The sequence below is a fragment of the Podarcis gaigeae genome, assembly GCF_964106915.1.
Source record: "Podarcis gaigeae genome assembly, chromosome: 6".
Lineage (NCBI taxonomy): Eukaryota > Metazoa > Chordata > Lepidosauria > Squamata > Lacertidae > Podarcis > Podarcis gaigeae.
In genome coordinates, this window is record NC_139682.1 from 81575309 (window position 1) to 81593460 (window position 18152).

At 43.8% G+C, this 18152-nt stretch overlaps 1 protein-coding gene and 1 long non-coding RNA gene across 2 annotated transcripts; one reads left to right on the top strand and one right to left on the bottom strand.

The window, feature by feature from the left end:
* Positions 1–42: 42 nt before the first annotated feature.
* LOC310847521 (complement factor H-related protein 2-like) lies at positions 43–12439 on the top strand. Its single transcript, XM_083745381.1, has 5 exons — positions 43–255; positions 4756–4815; positions 7121–7303; positions 8693–8893; positions 11797–12439. Exons 1-4 carry the CDS (start codon positions 78–80, stop codon positions 8887–8889), a joined length of 618 nt encoding a protein of 205 aa, XP_083601507.1. The 5' UTR covers positions 43–77; the 3' UTR covers positions 8890–8893; positions 11797–12439.
* On the bottom strand, positions 10122–14783 carry LOC310847545. Its single transcript, XR_014565888.1, has 2 exons — positions 14442–14783; positions 10122–10419 (listed from the first exon to the last, which is right to left on the bottom strand). It is a non-coding gene; the product is annotated as an uncharacterized lncRNA (long non-coding RNA).
* Positions 14784–18152: the final 3369 nt, after the last annotated feature.

The following is an 18152-nucleotide window of genomic DNA, read 5'->3' on the forward strand; positions in this document are numbered from 1 at the left end:
CCTCCAAATGCTACCTTTTACAATCCATTATTTTTGCAGCAGAAGCCTGATGAACTTTGCCGCGTGGCAACAAGTCAATGATTAATTCGATGGACCTAGAGAAGGTGAAAGACCTTTTCAAGGACAGCCACCAGACCTATTTGCTAAAAAGTCCAAACTGGTCAGAAGCTTTGACAACTGCCTGGAATACTGACATGAACGGCCTGAGTTACGTTGTTCTGCTCCTCCTGTGGAGATGCTGTATTTTCCAGCAGCGTAAGTTATTCAAGTCAAAATAAGAATTCTTTCAGGCAGCAGAGGGATGGGATATTGGCTTTGGAGTAGGTCCCCCCCCCCCAAGAGGTAATGTAGACATTTTGTACATAATTAATAAATTAATTAATAGCCACCCTTCCAAGAGAAATATTATAAAACTAAAACATGTCTGGTGAAAATGTTAGGATTTCCTACATCCCTTGCCAGTTTAAAGTTTCTTTAAGATTTATGTTGCATCTTGTATCTACTGGCCAATGAATACTTGTTTGTTGCTTAATGATGCTTAATCAGCTTCTAAAAGACAGAAGTACTGTTTTTGGGGGACAAGAGGCGGGCAGGTGTGGAGGATTCCCTGGTCCTGAATGGGGTAACTGTGCTCCTCAAGGACCAGGTGCGCAGCCTGGGAGTCATTTTGGACTCACAGCTGTCCATGGAAGTGCAGGTCAAATCTGTGTCCTGGGCAGCTGTTTACCAGCTCCATCTGGTACGTAGGCTGAGACCCTATCTGCCTGCGGATTGTCTCGCCAGAGTGGTGCATGCTCTGGTTATCTCCCGCTTGGACTACTGCAATGTGCTCTACATGGGGCTACCTTTGAAGGTGATCCGGAAACTACAACTAATCCAGAATGCGGCAGCTAGACTGGTGACTGGAAGCAGCTGCCGAGACCATATAACACCGGTCTTGAAAGACCTATATTGGCTGCCAGTACGTTTCCGAGCACAATTCAAAGTGTTGGTGCTGACCTTTCAAGCCCTAAACAGCCTCGGTATAGTATACCTGAAGGAGCGTTTCTACCCCCATTTTTCTACCCAGACACTAAGGTCCAGCACCGAGGGCCTTCTGGCAGTTCCCTCACTGCGAGAAGCCAAGTTACAAGGAACCAGACAGAGGGCCTTCTCGGTAGTGGCGCCCTCCCTGTGGAACTCCCTCCCACCAGATGTCAAAGAGAACAACAACTACCAGACCAGGGAAGCTTTTAATGTTTGATGTATTAGAGTATTTCAATATTTTTTTTGGAAGCCACACAGTGGCTGGGGAGGCCCAGCCAGATGGGCGGGGTATAAATAAATTATTATTATTATTATTATTATTATTATTATTATTATTATTACTACTACTACTACTACTACTACTACAATAAAAGCTGTGAATGCACTGGCATTTGCTTTTATTCTTCCTTCACTAGGCTCAGACATGTTCAGATTTACCCATTAATTTCTCTCACCCATTCCTAACTCAAGACTTCTGCTCGGTTGATTACTGTGGTGTTATTTTGTTTGGTGTTTTGAACATGTTGGATGGCACCAGAACCTGGCATAGACAGAGGTTTAGTGTGAGGTTGTTGGTTTTTTACCATTCTGTTCCAATCCAAAGTGACGGTGCAGTGGCAAGCACTGTGGAAGAGCCAGGATGACAGCAAACTCTTTGAGCTAAGGGGCGTAGGTCAGAAATTGTGCTGACTCAGAAGAAATCGCCTTGTGTAGACATGTTCCAGCATCAGCTGAAGGAGCAGGTTCCATCAGTATTTCTGCTTTGCAGCGTTCCTCTATCCATTAAGGGACGCGGGTGGCGCTGTGGGTAAAACCTCAGTGCCTAGGACTTGCGATCGTATGGTCAGCGGTTCGAATCCCCGCGGCGGGGTGAGCTCCCGTCGTTCGGTCCCAGCTCCTGCCCACCTAGCAGTTCAAAAGCACTCTTAAGTGCAAGTAGATAAATAGGGACCGCTTTATAGCGGGAAGGTAAACGGCGTTTCCATGTGCTGTGCTGGTGCAGGCTCGCCAGCTAAGGGGGTGGGAGAGAGAGAGTTCATTTTATCTATGATAAACCACATCCATTTTTTAAGTCTTCCACTTGAAATCAGTTCTACCCCCCAGAACGATATGCAGATTTTTATTTTTTAAAAAGAGTAACTAAAAACAATAGAATACAAACAGTATAACGGAAACTGCTTATAAAAATAGTAGCAAAAATATATATTTTAAAAACATCAGTGAGCTACTCTCAGATAATACTTTGATGAGTAAATGATATGGACAGCTAATCTCCTTTCAGAAATGAACCCCAGCATCTGAGTGCTGCTACATAGAAGGCCTGTGTAGAATAAGGTTACCAGACGTCCCCGTTTCCTGGGGACAGTCCCCAGATTTACAAATCAGTCCCCTGACAAAACCCATCTATTTAGTAGGAAGTTGAAAAGGGTCCCCAGATTCATTGAAAAAAAAATCTGGTAACTTTAGTGTAGAAGTCCCAGTTCTTCTTGTCTCACTGGGTGGAGAGACATCCAGTGAGGTCTACCTTGTTGCTCCCACCATAATCCTGAAATACATTTGAAGAAGGTCTTGTAGGCCAAAAGGCCAAAAGACCTTCCTATGGCAAAGCTAGTCTTCTGAAACCCCAGCATAGTTGGCTTATTGGATTTTGAAATATGTAGAAGAGCCCAGATCCACTGCACTTCTCTGCGCATGCCTGGATCACAGCATTCATTTGGGCAGTTGTTATCCAAGCCTGAATTTTGGTGCGGTGTTCATTTCCCCCTCTGCCATACATTGTTTTGAAAGGAAACAAATACTGCTACAGTGGTACCTCAGGTTACAAACGCTTCAGTTTACAGACTCCACTAACCCAGAAATAGTACCTCAGGTTAAGAACTTTGCTTTAGGATGAGAACATAAATTGTGCGGCGGTGGCACGGCGGCAGCGGGAGCCCCATTAGCTAAAGTGGTACCTCAAGTTAAGAACAGTTTCAGGTTAAGAACAGACCTCCAGAATGAATTAAGTTCTTAACCCGAGGTACGACTGTACTACTAGTACTAATTTATTATTTAAACCCTGCCCATCTGGCTGGGTTCCCCCAGCCACTCTGGGTGGCTCACAACAGAATATTAAAAAACCGATAAAACATCAAACATTAAAAACTTCCCTAAACAGGGCTGCCTTCAGATGTCTTCTAAAAGTCAGATAGTTGTTTATTTCCTTGACATCTGATGGGAGGGCATTCCACAGGGCGGGTGCCACTACTGAGAAGGCCCTCTGTCTGGTCCCCTGTAACCTCACATCTCGCAGTGAGGGAACCACCAGAAGGCCCTCGAAGCTGGACCTCAGTGAATGATGGGGGTGGAGATGCTCCTTCAGGTATACTGGACCGAGGCCGTTTAGGGCTTGAAAGGTCAGCACTAACACTTTGAATTGTGCTCAGAAACGTACTGGGAGCCAATGCAGGTCTTTCAGGACCAGTGTTATATGGTCCCGCCGGCTGCTCCCAGTCACCAGTCTAGCTGCTGCATTCTGGATTAGTTGCAGTTTCCAAGTCACTTTCAAAGGTAGCCCCACGTAGAGCTCATTGTAGTAGTCCAAGCGGGGGATAACTAGAGCATGCACCACTCTGGCGAGACAGTCTGGAAACAAAGAGCTCTTCCGTCCCTACTTCTGAGGATGGGTTGCCTGAGTGTCCTTTTTTTGTTTTTTGAATGATTACAAATTTTGTGAACTCAGCCACCTGATTTGCAACACATCTGAGGCAGATTTTAGGGGGGTGAGGGGCAAGACCAGTTCAGTCACATTGGGCACAGAGCCTCAGGGGATGCCACAAGTATTATTTAGAATAGAGGTGGGGGCCCCCTGAATTTTGGCATTGCACAAGGCAGAGCTGAAATTTGAGACCCCAAGTTCTGCTGCTGAACTTATTAAGCAGCTGTGCTTCTTGTGGAAGATATTCATTGACATGCTGTACTCATAATTTTTAAATAAATAAATAAATAAATAAATGATGGGCTTGTTGTCCTCCATTTAAAACTTTAGTAATTGATAAGACCAGGTTGTTGAATGAAATGCTTGAACCAAATGGACAAGAAACTTCTGCACTATGAGCCAAGTTGGTATTGTTTCACTGTTTGTTCCCTTGTATATATAAAAGTAGCTACAGGTGGTTTGGGAGTATAATATCCCTACTTCCCTTTTCCTTCCCACCAGAAATAGCAGATTTAGCTCTTAATGAAAAGCACATCTTTCTCAACATGACAGAATGTGAGTTGGATATTATATTGTTTTTCGGATGAATGAACACCGTATTTTTTGCTCTATAAGACTCACTTTTTCCCTCCTAAAAAGTAAGGGGAAATGTGTGTGCATCTTATGGAGCGAATGCAAGCTGCGCAGCTATCACAGAAGCCAGAACAGCAAGAGGGATTGTTGCTTTCACTGCGTAGCAATCCCTCTTGCTGTTCTGGCTTCTGAGATTCAGAATATTTTTTTTCTTGTTTTCCTCCTCCAAAAACTAGGTGTGTCTTGTGGTCTGGTGCGTCTTATAGGGTGAAAAATACGGTAGATGAGAGGGATAAATGTTTCAGCCTCCTGATAAATGACAGACCTTACCAATTCAGAACTGAATACTTTACTACTGGCATTACTGCAGAATTAATCTGAGTTCCTCCATCAACAAAAGGTAGTCAAGTCCACAGCTTGCTACCCTCTTTTTCACATTCCATTTCTTTCTCTTTCAGTCGCAGTATTTCCGGGACAAGTTCCTTACGAACACCTGGTGGACCCCTTGTCTGATTCTGGTAAGCTGGAGAACGGCACCAATGCAAACGTCTGTTAGGGCCCTAATCTTTTCATTGTAGAATCTGCATTGTCGGTTGTCACCAGGGTTAAGGAAGTGATGTGATATGTACCCAGAAAATGTCTCCTATTGCCCCAAGCTCAAGATCCCAAGGATTGCTCTCACTAATTTTTTCATTTACTGTACAGTGGTACCTTGGGTTAAGTACTTAATTTGTTCTGGAGGTCTGTTCTTAACCTGAAACTGTTCTTAACCTGAAGCATCACTTTAGCTAATGGGGCCTCCGGCTGCCGCTGCGCCGTGCTGCACGATTTCTGTTCTCATCCTGAAGTAAGGTTCTTAACCCAAAGTAATATTTCTGGGTTAGCAGAGTCTGTAACCTGAAGCGTATGTAACTTGAAGTGTATGTAACCCGAGGTACCACTATATTTGGAGCTGCCACACTGATGTGCTGTCATGTGCCAGGGAATCTGATCCCTCCACGGTAGGCTTCCAGGAATAGACAGACAAGGAAAGCTCTTACCAATGTCTTTTATTCAATCATAGCTGTCAACTTTCAGATTTGAAAATAAGGGGTCAGCAGCCTCACCTGTCCCGGGGACAGTCTACGGGATATCTAACAATCTGGGATAGCAGCGAGAAGCAGAGGAAAACGGTGCTGGAATAAGGGAATTTCCAGCAAAAAAGGGAAGGTTGACAGCTATGTATTCAATATTCACAGAGAGAGGCAGCCTCTTGGAGTAATGGCATAGCTGTCAACTTTTCCCTTTTCTTGCGAGGAATCCTATTCGGAATAAGGGAATTTCCCTTAAAAAAAGGGAAACGTTGACAGCTATGAGCAATGGTGTTGCTCCGAGTGAAACCCCATCCCCTCCGTCTCTCCCATTATACATCATCCCTACGGTGGCTGATCTGTGCCTTCTGCCTCTGAACTCTCTGCTCTCCTACTTTCAATGCCTGCCAGGTTCTGGGAGAGGGGGGTCTGGCATGCTTTCTAATGACACTGAGTCTGTCAGCTGTCTCTCCCCTGGTGCTGCTTCTTCCTGCTCCTCTCCCATTATTTCCTAGCTTTCCCCCTCTTCAGCCTCTGAGATGTGACCTCCTGCAAACCACTGCTGTAAATCTATACAATCTTCCTCTTCTCTGGAAGGTTCTGGAGGAGGAGGAAGAGCTCTTCACCATTCCTTCCCCGATGTCCAGTCCCTGACATGTGCACATCAAATGTTAATATATTTGCTTTCTTAGAAAAGAGCAAGGCTAAATAAATATGAAGAGCCTTCTAGCTTCTAGCTCATATAACTCAATCCTGCACTCTGGCATTTATCTTTTTTTTTTTTTAAATAAATCTTTCTGACTCCTTTCTTTGCTACCTTAATACCATACTTAGAAGGCCATTACCTCACCAAGAATCTAGCCTGGCTGTCCCAGGAATTGAATCCATGCTGGATCCAGGCATTAGAAGGGGGCTCAGGCATACAGCCTACCCCCACCCAAACTATTCTTGCTATGTACTGAAGTTCTCACCCTGGGCCAGCAGGGGGATACTGTAGATAGTCTTCACTCAGGTCCACATATGCAAATAAGGGATTGAAAGTGACATTCAGTGATTGGATAGTTACAGAAAGTGGTTACTGTTGCGTTCTAGTGGAGCTCTATATAAGCAGGCTGGCTGAACCCTTCAGTTCAGTTCTGTTCTGGCGTGTGAATAAACAAGAGCTGTTTGAAGAATCACTGTGTCGTCTGATATGTTCACCCACAACTTAGCAATTCTTATCATCTTTCATAGCACCAATGAGTGTGAGAGAAAGGGAGTCAAAATTTATCAGGCAAATTGTAAAGAAAGTACAGATCACAGCACCAATCTGAATCCTCCACATAGCTCCAATTATTTTTTTCATTAAAAAGAAGCAGCAGGAGACCTATTCACAGATCTCCTCTAATGCCTTAGATGCTAAGACTGAACCTGGGATCTTTCAACGCATGTGCCCTACCACTGACCAATGGCCTTTCTCTAGAGACATGTGCCAACAAAAAAAGAGTACTGTGGCACCTTGTGGGTTCATAACAAGATAGATGTTTGGGGGGAGATGCATGATGGCAGTTAAGATTATCATATATCTACTCTAGAACCCAATCAAAGAGTTTATAGGAAGATGCCTTACATCATTTTGTTTCATTTTAAATTAAGATGAATTCCCCATTCTGTTTGCTTTGCCTTTCTAGGTGTACAGTGTATTAGTATCTGCAGTCTGGCATTTACCATAGTGTCATCTGCTATAACAACTTCTTCAATATTTTCATTGTAGAGTCCCCAATAAATTGTGGTCCTCCACCTAATGTTGATAATGCAATGACCCTGGCCTCCTCAAGACGAGAATTTGTACATGGTTCAGCTGTTTTTTATCAGTGCTACAGAATGTACGAAATGGAAGGCACTCCACGTGCAAGATGTTTACATGGTCAATGGGTTGGCGTGCCCAGATGCCTTCGTAAGTATAAAATCGACCATTGTTCATTCTTGTTCTATTAAGAAGCCTACTCATTATAATGGATTTGGCAGTGTGGCAGAGATACATGGCATCCTTTGGCTAGCCCTCCCAATGTCAGAGGCAGAGGGAAAGAGTGGACCTCTCTTCTGCAATGTGTGGATGTAGCCTAAAAGCTAGAGTAACTGGCAGATAGTACATTTTAACTTGATGCCATTGACCAGCTCGTTCAAGTGAGTTCTGCATTGCACTCAAAGCTATTGCTACCCAGCCCAGCCCAGTTTAAAAAGAATTCATCTATATACATGATCACCATATTTTTTGTTCTATAACATGCACCTTTTCCCTCCTAAAAAGTAAGGGGAAATGTGTGTGCGTCTTATGGAGCGAATGCACGCTGTGCAGCTATCCCAGAAGCCAGAACAGTGAGAGGGATCGCTGCGCTCCCTCTCGTTGTTCTAGCTTCTGGCTTAGCCCCTCAGTCCCTCCCTCCGCTTCCCGGAAAAGCCCCCAAGAGCCGTGCTCCCTTTAAAGAGCTGTGCGGAGCATGTGTCCGGCTCTTTGGGACTTTTCCCCGAGGAGGGAGGAGGGCAGCCCATCAGTGGCAGGCTGCCTGTGATGACCTGGGAATCTGATTCAGAGGCTGAACCGGAGGAATCCCAGCCTGCACAGGAGTCCCCGCCTCCAGGGCCAGCTGAGTCGGGGCAGGGCCTTGAATCTGAAGGGCCCTCACCTGTGCCGGATCCTCAGGAGCAGACACCAGATGAATCCACTCTGGTTCCGGAGGTGATTGAGGACACATTGTCTGCTGGTGCTCCTCTCCCAGCTCTGTCAGGAGAAGGTGAGGCTGCCTCTGGGTCCAGTAACCCTCCAGCCTCTCCTGAGCAGAGAGGTGGAGGAAACTAGGTTCTCTTAGGAGACGTGCTTGCCTTAAGGCCAGGAGAGGCGGGTCACCTGTGGGCCGGGACTGCCCCTGGCCTCAGAGGAGATAAAGGCCAGTCAGCCCAGGCCCAAGTTGCAGGAGCAACGACGTTGGAAACCTGTTGCTGCCAGTACCCAGACCTGTTTTTCCGGTGTTCCCGACCACGCCCGGCTTCTTGCTTTGGACCCCGCTTCCCCCTTGGTGGACAGTCTCCAGACCCTCGGCCCAGGACCGGACTTTGACCACGCCTCACGGTAACCCCCCCCCCGGGACCAGCACACTGCCCTTCTCCCTCCTCGGGAAAAAGCCTGCAAGCGGCACACACACGCCCCACAGGCTCTGCTCAGCGCTCCCTTTAAAGAATTTTTTTTTCTTGCATTCCTCCTATAAAAACTAGCTGTGTCTTATGTTCAGGTGTGTCTTATGGAGCGAAAAATGCAGTATTTTTTTCTTTCTGTGCTTTTCTTCAGAAACTTGTCGAGCAGATTATGCTGACATGGAACGTAACAATATCAAACTGAGGTCGATAACTAAATCCACATCCATGAGAGCGTCGGACTACTGGATGCAGTTTGAGTGCAAATCAGGATTTCGAAAGGATCCATCATCACCACCTTTTATGAAACAATGTGTAGCTGGGCTATGGGTATATCCAAGATGTGTCTAAATCAGTAAGTCTTTCCATGGCAGCAGAGAAATCATACCACACGTATTTTAATATCAGTACTATCACCACAGCAACTAGGAGCAACATTACTAAACGTTTCTTTTTTTCTTTTAAATTAATTTGTATATAATTTTTTTATTAGTTTTCAACACAAATAAAGACAAAGCAATCAACATACACAAACAAACACAAACATATAAACATGTATAATTTCAGATCTTATTTTCATAACCTTACTTCTCGGACTTCCCCCTCCCTCCCCTTCTCTGCTTCCCTATTTTAAAAGTTTCTTCAACAACCCTTCAGGCCAATTAAATTAATCACTTATTGTCTTTTTTAAATTTCTTCTGGTAATTAATCTATCAACCCATTACAGCTGTAATTCTATATTTTCCTTTACCTTGACATTTTAACATTCATCAATATCACAACAATTTTTAAGATATACTTTAAACTTCTTCCAATCTTCTTCCACCGTCTCTTTCTCTTGGTCACGAATTCTGCCAGTCATCTCTGCCAGTCCCATATAGTCAATCACCTTCGCCTGCCATTCTTCCAGCGTGGGTAGTTCTTGTATCTTCCAATACTTTGCTAGGAGAATCCTTGCTGCTGTGGTAGCATACATAAAAAACGTCCTATCCTTCCTTGGCACCAATTGGCCGACCATGCCCAGGAGAAATGCCTCTGGTTTCTTATGGAAAGTACATTTAAGTACCTTTTTAATTTCATTATAAATCATTTCCCAGAAGGCCTTAATCCTCAGGCAAGTCCACCAAAGGTGATAGAAGGTACCTTCAGTCTCATTGCATTTCCAACATTTGTTATTGGGCAAATGATAAATTTTTGCAAGCTTGACTGGGGTCATGTACCACCTATAGATCATTTTCATGATATTTTCTCTTAAGGCATTACATGCCATAAATTTTATCCCGGTGGTCCATAACTGTTCCCAGTCAGCAAACATAATGTCATGACCCATATCTTGTGCCCACTTTATCATAGTTGATTTGACTGTCTCATCTAGTGTATTCCACTTCAACAGCAGGTTATACATTCTTGATAGGTTCTTAGTATTGGGTTCTAACAGTTCTGTTTCTAGTTTTGATCTCTCCACCTGGAAGCCAATTTTTTTGTCCAAACGGTAAGCCTCCCTTATTTGATAATAATGAAGCCAATCTCGCACTTTGTCTTTTAATTTCTCAAAACTCTGCAATTTCAGTTTGTCACCCTCCTAATTTGTATTAGTTTTAAAATTTTTAACAAATCAATCCAAATTATTTAATCTTAATACAATTTTTTAAAAAATAATTACGGTAGGTTTCCTGCTCCTGTTACAAACATATGTCCATTTGCTTCCTGATGATGGCACTCCATTCTTCTTCTTTAATCACCTTCTCATCCTTCTAATAGTTTTAATCCATTTTCATAGCTGGCCTTCTTTGTTTCCTTACAATCAGCAGCTTTGTTGCTTCCCAAACACATAAGAATCCATTTCACGTGTGTAATCCTTCGAGCACTCTGTTCCCAGACCTGGTGTGTAAGAGACAGTTTATTGCCATCGTCCTTTGTCTATTCACATTCCACTCCTTTGAAAACATTCCTTCCGTTGTTCAAGGATTTGCTGGGCTATAAATAACTCCCCCAACATGATGCCTGCTCCGCCATTAAAAATCTGGGGATTATTTTCCTCAGCCCGCAGTTAAAAAGCAAAGTCACATAAATAAACTCCTGCCAGTTATAATTAGCAGTCCTTCATCTCACCAAATTACTCTTTCTTCCACTCATGGTCCAGCCCAAATATACCGTATTTTTTGCTCTATAAGACTCACTTTTTCCCTCCTAAAAAGTAAGGGGAAATGTGTGTGCGCCTTATGGCATGAATGCAGGCTGCACAGCTATCCCAGAAGCCAGAACAGGAAGATGGATTGCTGCTTTCACTGCGCAGTAATCCCTCTTGCTGTTCTGGCTTCTGAGATTCAGAATATTTTTCTTCTTGTTTTCCTCCTCCAAAAACTAGGTGCGTCTTATGGTCTGGTGCGTCTTATAGCACGAAAAATACGGTAATTTGAATTTAGTCCACTCAGCCTTGGTTGAAAGGGGAGGGTATAGAAAAACATTGTAAAATCCTTAGTTGATCATAAATCAGTAACTCCCCTTTCTTCCTCAGTGTCAAACAAAACGATTGCGCATGATTCATTCATTTTGCAGGGGAAGTCAAGAAAGAAAAAGACCATTTGGGAACCCTATATGGTTTCCATTACTAACCGTTTCATTGCCACTGCTATTACTAATAGTATTTCTAGTGCTTGATTAGATGGCCATCTGCGATCCCAAGCTATCCTACATTTATTTACATTTCTTTTGTTTGCTGCTTATGCTGAGTGCTTTAAATTATTGTGGCGATTCCTGAATGCACATGATGAGGGGTAGCATAGAAATAATATAAATAAATAAAATAAAAATATTGACCGGGCCAGATGCTACTATATGGAAAGTCTCAGGCAGGGGTCACCAACCTATTTAGACTGGTGGACACATTTTCAACATCGAGGGAGTGCTGTTGGTGGCAGTCACAAAATGGCTGCTATGGGGGGGGGGCATGACGTAACACAAAATAAGAGAGTAGTCTGGACAAGGCTAGAAAAAGGTTAACCCACTTGTCATACAGCTGTTGATGGAACAAAATTCCCATTTCCCCAATACCGATCCTAAATGAAAGCCTAGGCTGCCATCCCCATAAAACAAGAAGAATATTACTTTTGACTGGAAATGTATAACATTGTACTGAACCTGCTAGGCTTAAAGAACTATCAGCTTCAGCGAACAGTAGAGCAACCATGATGGACTAAAATGGATGACATTAAACTCCATGTCACTTTGTAACTTTTTGATGACTCTCATTGACAGTCTGATGAGACCTCAGCGTCCTGGAAAGCATCAACATAATGAAGATGATGAAGAAACACTGGTGTCTTGGCAAATGTGGAATCATAACATTATTGAAAATGGAATGCGCTGGAATGTTTTCCTAGTGACCTGAGTAAAGAAGTGCTGGAAAAGCAGGAGTCCTAGTTGTGGTTTTCTCCCAGATAAATATAACACATAGTCTAGGTCTTAATGTGGGTTAAGCAATGTAAGTAATGAAACAAAAATATATATGGGGAATTCCACTCTGCTACTCCTAGTTCCTTTCAATTAGCTGAAGAGTGCCTGATCTTGGCCCACAGTGATGACTGGGTAACTATGATTTTTATTCAAAAGTGCTAAGTGTGCTAGGAAATTCAGAAATTAGGATATGCCATGGAGCTTAGAAATTCTGCCTCATGATTTGATGAGCTGGAGGCCAAATCTTCATTTAGCATCAGAAATGACAACCTGTGATTGCTTTGTCAATGCAAGTATAATGCTATAGTTATGCAATATTAATTTTTTTTATATAAAAGTGCAATATTACATTGCTTTGTTGCTTTATTTTCTTCAAATTTTATGAAGACAATAATGCTCCTTAAATGAAGCATTGCACACCAATAAATTGATAGATTTGCTTCAATTGCAGCTGTGAGTCTGTGGTCTTTTATCATTGATTATTTATTTTTACTTTGCAAAATTTCTATGCTGCTTGACTGTAACGACAAACAAATCTCAAAGCAGCTTACGAAAAGAATAAAACAGTAAGCTTATCAGTAAAAATAGTTAAAACAGCTGTTTAAAACATTAAAAACCAATTAAAACCAATGATAAGTAAATACAGATTACAACAATGTCAACATTCTACACATCTGGGCAGCCTTTTTGAAACAAGGATGTTTATTATTATTATTATTATTATTATTATTATTATTATTATTAAATTTATTTATTTGATTTTTAAAATTAGAATTTTACAGAGATATATTAAACATAAATAATAAAAACAAAATTCCAAGGAATCTCCTGGACTTCCATCCTCCCCTTTTTGGGCTCTATTATTAATCAGTTCCTCCCGCATCTTTTATGATAATCCAAACCCTTTACTTCTTCCATTATGTCCAGAACCAACTTTAAACTACAAGTGCTATTCCAATCCTACTAAAGATTTTAACTGTTTACAGTGGTCTTTACGGTAAGTTATAAATGTTCCCCATTCCTTATTAAAATTTTGGTCTTCCTGATTTCTGACTCTTCCAGTTATTTTTGGCCATTTCAGCATTAACTTCTTCTGCCATTCTTCTCTGGTAGGAACTTTATCTTCTTTCCATATCTGGGGCCAGTAAGATCCACACAACCGAAACAACAATATTCTTGTTGGCAAATGCTCCTGGGGGGGGGGGGGATGGCAGACCCCCAGTACCTCCGAGCATCTCCCAGTAGACACGTCTCTGACATGGCATGTTCCTTCAATCCAGAGTGCCCTTCTGCGACACTTCTCATATGAAAAGTGCATGCAAGTCTTCCGGCATCACACAGCAAGAAGATACAAACATTCATAGATCTAAACTATGTTTAATCACAATATATACAGAGAATCCATAATCATATCTATGCCCTCCAAACTCTGGCAGAAAACAGCATACAGCAAAAGCGAAAGTACAGTGCAATACAGTGGTACCTCTGGTTAAGTACTTAATTCGTTCCGGAGGTCCGTTCTTAACCTGAAACTGTTCTTAACCTGAAGCACCACTTTAGCTAATGGGGCCTCCTGCTGCCACCGTGCCGCCGGAGCCCAATTTCTGTTCTCATCCTGAAGCAAAGTTCTTAACCCGAGGTAATATTTCTGGGTTAGCAAAGTCTGTAAACTGAAGCGTATGTAACCTGAAGCGTATGTAACCCGAGGTACCACTGTATAGTGGTACCTTTGGTTGTGAATAGGATTCGTTCAGGAGCCCTGTTCGCAACCTGAGAGGAACTCAACCTGTGCCTGCAGGTCTGCGCACGCGCGGGTCACAGTTCACCGCTTCTGTGCAGCGCGCGATGTCATTTTGGACGTCTGCGCATGCACGAGAGGCGAAACCTGGAAGTAACCCTTTCCGGTACTTCCGGGTTGCTGCGGGACGCAACCTGAAAAGACGTAACCTGAATCGAACGTAACAAGAGGTATGACTGTAACACTCTCAGACGGAAGAGATAAGACAGTCTTCCATTCCCACACTCTTCTCAGACATCTCATGTGATTTATACTAATCACACTAGCCAGCATCAGCTATCTAAAATCCTAACAGTTCTTAAGGTAAAGGTAAAGGGACCCCTGACCATTAGGTCCAGTCGTGACCAACTCTGGGGTTGCGGCGCTCATCTCACTTTATTGGCCGAGGGAGCCGGTGTACAGCTTCTGGGTCATGTGGCCAGCATGACTAAGCCGCTTCTGGCGAACCAGAGCAGCACACAGAAACAGCATTTACCTTCCCGCCGGAGCGGTACCTATTTATCTACTTGCACTTTGAAGTGCTTTCGAACTGCTAGGTTGGCAGGAGCAGGGACCGAGCAACGGGAGCTCACTCCGTCGCGGGGATTCAAACCGCCGACCTCCCAAGAGGCTCGGTAGTTTAGACCACAGCGCCACCCACGTCCCATACCTGCCTCCTGTGCCGCCACCTGCCATAGCTGCTGTGGCAACTTCCTCTGCATCTCTGGTGGTGGGCAGGCAGGGAGGATGACGTAGAGACAGTGGCCTTTTCTGTTTTGCTTGAATGTCAGGGACTGGCATTCTGGCTCCTGCCTTGCGGTTGGTGTCACATCCCATAAATCACCACTCCCCACTCCTGGTCCCCTGCCTCTGCCACACACTTTTCAGAGCCCTGCCACAAAGGTGGAAAAATCTCTCCCGCTGCCCTTGTCTCCTGCTCAAGACTCTCTTGGCACAGTCAAGGGCTGTTTTGTCAACTTCATCTAAGCCTTTCATCTGGAAATCCTGGTTTCCATCTGTTGGTTTCTGCTTCCTTCACTGAGCAGCGAAGTGCTTGTCACAAGACAATGTTTACATTCCGCAGTCAAGTGCTGTTGGGTTTTCTCACGGGAAAGGAGACTGGATGTGACGTACACTGGTTTCCTGTTTTTCACTGTTCTTTGCAGTTCAGTGTGATTCTCTCCGTGCTTTAGAGGAGAGAGGATGCCTTTCTCTGCTCCGGCAGAGGGAAAATGTTTTTCTGTAAATTACCAGCTTTGAAGTGTAAATAAAGTAATATAGAGCATGTTGGCACGTACTTTTCATCATTCCGCTGTGCACTGGACACTGCTTATCTCCAACATTTGGTTCCGGGCCCAGAAAAACGCAGTGTTTTGAGAATGGACACCAGAAGTCGGGCTCCTGGCAAAGGAACAAAGGAGCAAAGAATTGGAGTGCCGGCAAAGGATCGGAATGCAGAGGGCCGGATCGGACGATATCTCTGCGCGTCAAGATGATTTGATGAGGTATGTGCTACAGCTCCGGGCAGCCTGCCAGCTTCTAATTAATGGCTTTATGGCTGGACTTTGAACTTTTATAGCCGGTTTTGCCGTGGCACAGGCAAAAGGCTAGAAGGATAAATTTTTCCTATGCTGGGGGAAATCGAAAGTAAAGCAGCTGCAGCAGTGTCGCAGCATGAATTTAAGACAGCAGAGAGAACTTTCACTTTTGAACTTGCCTTTGGAATGCGGTTTGAAGCAGCTGCAGATAAGCAAAGCAGTTAAGCAGAAAGGCACAGGTTCACAAAGCAGAGGCTGTTTTTGAATTTGCTTTTGGATTGAAGCAGCTGTAAACAGACGCAGCATGTATAAAGCAGCCTGATTTAAAGCAGCAGAGATGACGCAGAAGGCTAATGCCAAAGTCATGATGGCTAGCTGCAGAAGGCTGGATGAGGCAAGTGGGGAATTTGATGCCAATCAGCCAAATGCTCAACTCACAGTAGCCAGTGATACTGCCATGATTCAGAATGAAGCAGACCGCCAGGGTGATAGCTGCATGGGCAAGGGGGAGACTTCACAGACGTCATCCCATAGTGCAGTGGAACCACCAGATGGCGCCAAAGCTTTGAAGGCAGTGAAATGCTACACGTGTGGACGTCTAGGCCATATGAAGAGGGAATGCAGATATCCCAGGGCCAAGACAGAGCAGCGCAGCGAAAGCTCATCGCGTGGAAAAGGCCGAGGCAAAGGCAAAGGTCCGGTGTCCAGGACAACGCAGCACAAGGCAATGGTCTCACGCTTCACTCCAAAGGTTGCAGAGGTCCAGAAGACGTCTAGATCTTTCTTCGTTGTTGATTCGGCTGCAACGCATCACATGTGCAACGATAAGCGACTGTTCGTGTCTTTTACACCGCAGGAAGGTGCGATTCACCAGGCGGATGACCACACAATTCCCAGTAAAGGCTACGGAACTGTTGTTCTTCACAGTTTGGACTTATCGATACAGGATGTGCTTTATGTGCCAGATGCCAAGCATAATCTGCTCAGCGTTGGACAGCTGAATGAGCGGAAAATTGACGTTTCCTTTAAGAACAAAAGGTGCATCATCACAAAGAAAAATGATTATGTATTGCATGCTGAATATGTTGATCGTTTGTATGTTTTGTATTTTGATGATGTTGTGCAGGATGACACTTGTTGCATTGCAGGTTCTAACAAAAGTTTGCATGCAGAATGTATTCACGATTTTCATCGAAAATATGGTCATTTGCATTTTGAGGCAGTATCTAAAATGCCTGCCTTGGTTGAAGGTATGACTATTAAACCCTGCAGGTACCACATGAAGTGCAAGGCATGCGCAGCAAACAAGGTAAAAATGGCTGCGAAAGGTAAGGTGTCTAGTAGGCAAGCTACAGAACCATACCAGGTTGTTCATGCTGATTTGGTTGGACCACTAGCGCCCTCTTTGGGTGGAAACAGGTACTTCATGGTTCTCATTGATGCATTTTCCAGGTATATTTATGTGTACAATCTCAAGCAGAAATCAGAGGCTTTTCCAAGGTTCAAGGAATTCTGTGCTTGGTTGGGTAATGTGCATGGTAAGAAGGTAAAGACTCTTTTCAGTGATCGCGGGGGAGAATTCACTTCTCAGCAGTTTGAAGCTTTTCTGACTGAGAAAGGAATTCAACACGATTTGTCTAGTCCTCGTTCGCCATGGCAGAATGGACTTGCGGAACGAGCAAATCAGACATTGCTTCAAGGGTTAAAAACCTTGCTGCATGATGCCAATCTTCCAGAGAGTTATTGGGCCGAAGCTCTCTCATGTTTCACTTACAGTTATAATCGCAGGTTATCTTCAGCGATTGGTTGTACCCCCTATGAGAAGATGTTTGGCAAGAAGCCATACATCAAACACATGAAAATTTTTGGTTCTGACATGTGGGTTCACTCACCACAAAACTCCAAGTTAGACAAGCGTGGATTGCATGGTATCTTTCTAGGTTATCAGAAAGGGTCTTACAGAATAATGATGACTGACTCTAAGGAAATTAAGCTCACAAGAAGTGTTGAGTACAATGCCAAGTGGGGGGAGAATGTGGGAATTTTCCAATGTTATCCTGATGACAGTGATGAGACTGAGGATAGTCAAAAGCAACCGCAACAACCCACACCCACTGATGAAGGTTCTGAATCTGAGTCTGAAACTGAATCGGGTGATTCAGAGGATTTCAAGAGTGCGAAAGCCTCTATGCGACCCTCTGAAAGCTCTGATCAAGAATTAGAGGAACCATTGTTCACAATAGGTCACTTTTCTCCTAAGAAGGAAGAGGAGAGTATTGGAGACTTAAGGCTAATTCGTAGGTCACAGAGAGCGACAAAAGGCAGACCTCCAAAGAGATTTGCTGATGAGTTTGCTAAGATAGCAGTAACAGCTGTTAAAAGCTCCAAGAAGGTGTTTGAACCTTCAAGTTTCCAAGAAATCCAGGATTTGGATTCAAAGGAAGCTGAGCCATGGTTAAATGCCATGAAGGCTGAGCTTGATTCCTTGGAAAGGAACAAGACATGGGACCTTGTTCCAGTAGTTCCAGGAATGAAACTGCTTGGAAGCAAATGGGTCTTCAAAGCGAAGACAGATCAAAATGGCAAGATAGTCAGACACAAAGCCAGATTGGTAGCCAGAGGTTTTGCACAGGTACCAGGTGAAGACTATCACGAGACCTACTCACCCACCGTGAGGTATGAGAGCATTAGGCTTATGCTCAAGCTAGCTGCAGAAGAGAATCTACACATTAGTCACCATGATGTGAATACAGCTTTTCTGTACGGATCTCTAGATGAATCACTTTATATGCTTCCACCTGATGGCGTACAGGTAAAACAGGGATTTGTTTGTGCTCTGAAGA

Bases quoted from the DNA above. Each gene is read 5' to 3' on its own strand.
- LOC310847521 (XM_083745381.1), top strand. From the start codon at position 78: ATGATTAATTCGATGGACCTAGAGAAGGTGAAAGACCTTTTCAAGGAC. The intron at 4,816-7,120 runs GTAAGCTGGAGA...TTTTCATTGTAG, and splicing joins GGACCCCTTGTCTGATTCTG to AGTCCCCAATAAATTGTGGT. The intron at 7,304-8,692 runs GTAAGTATAAAA...GCTTTTCTTCAG, and splicing joins TGGCGTGCCCAGATGCCTTC to AAACTTGTCGAGCAGATTAT.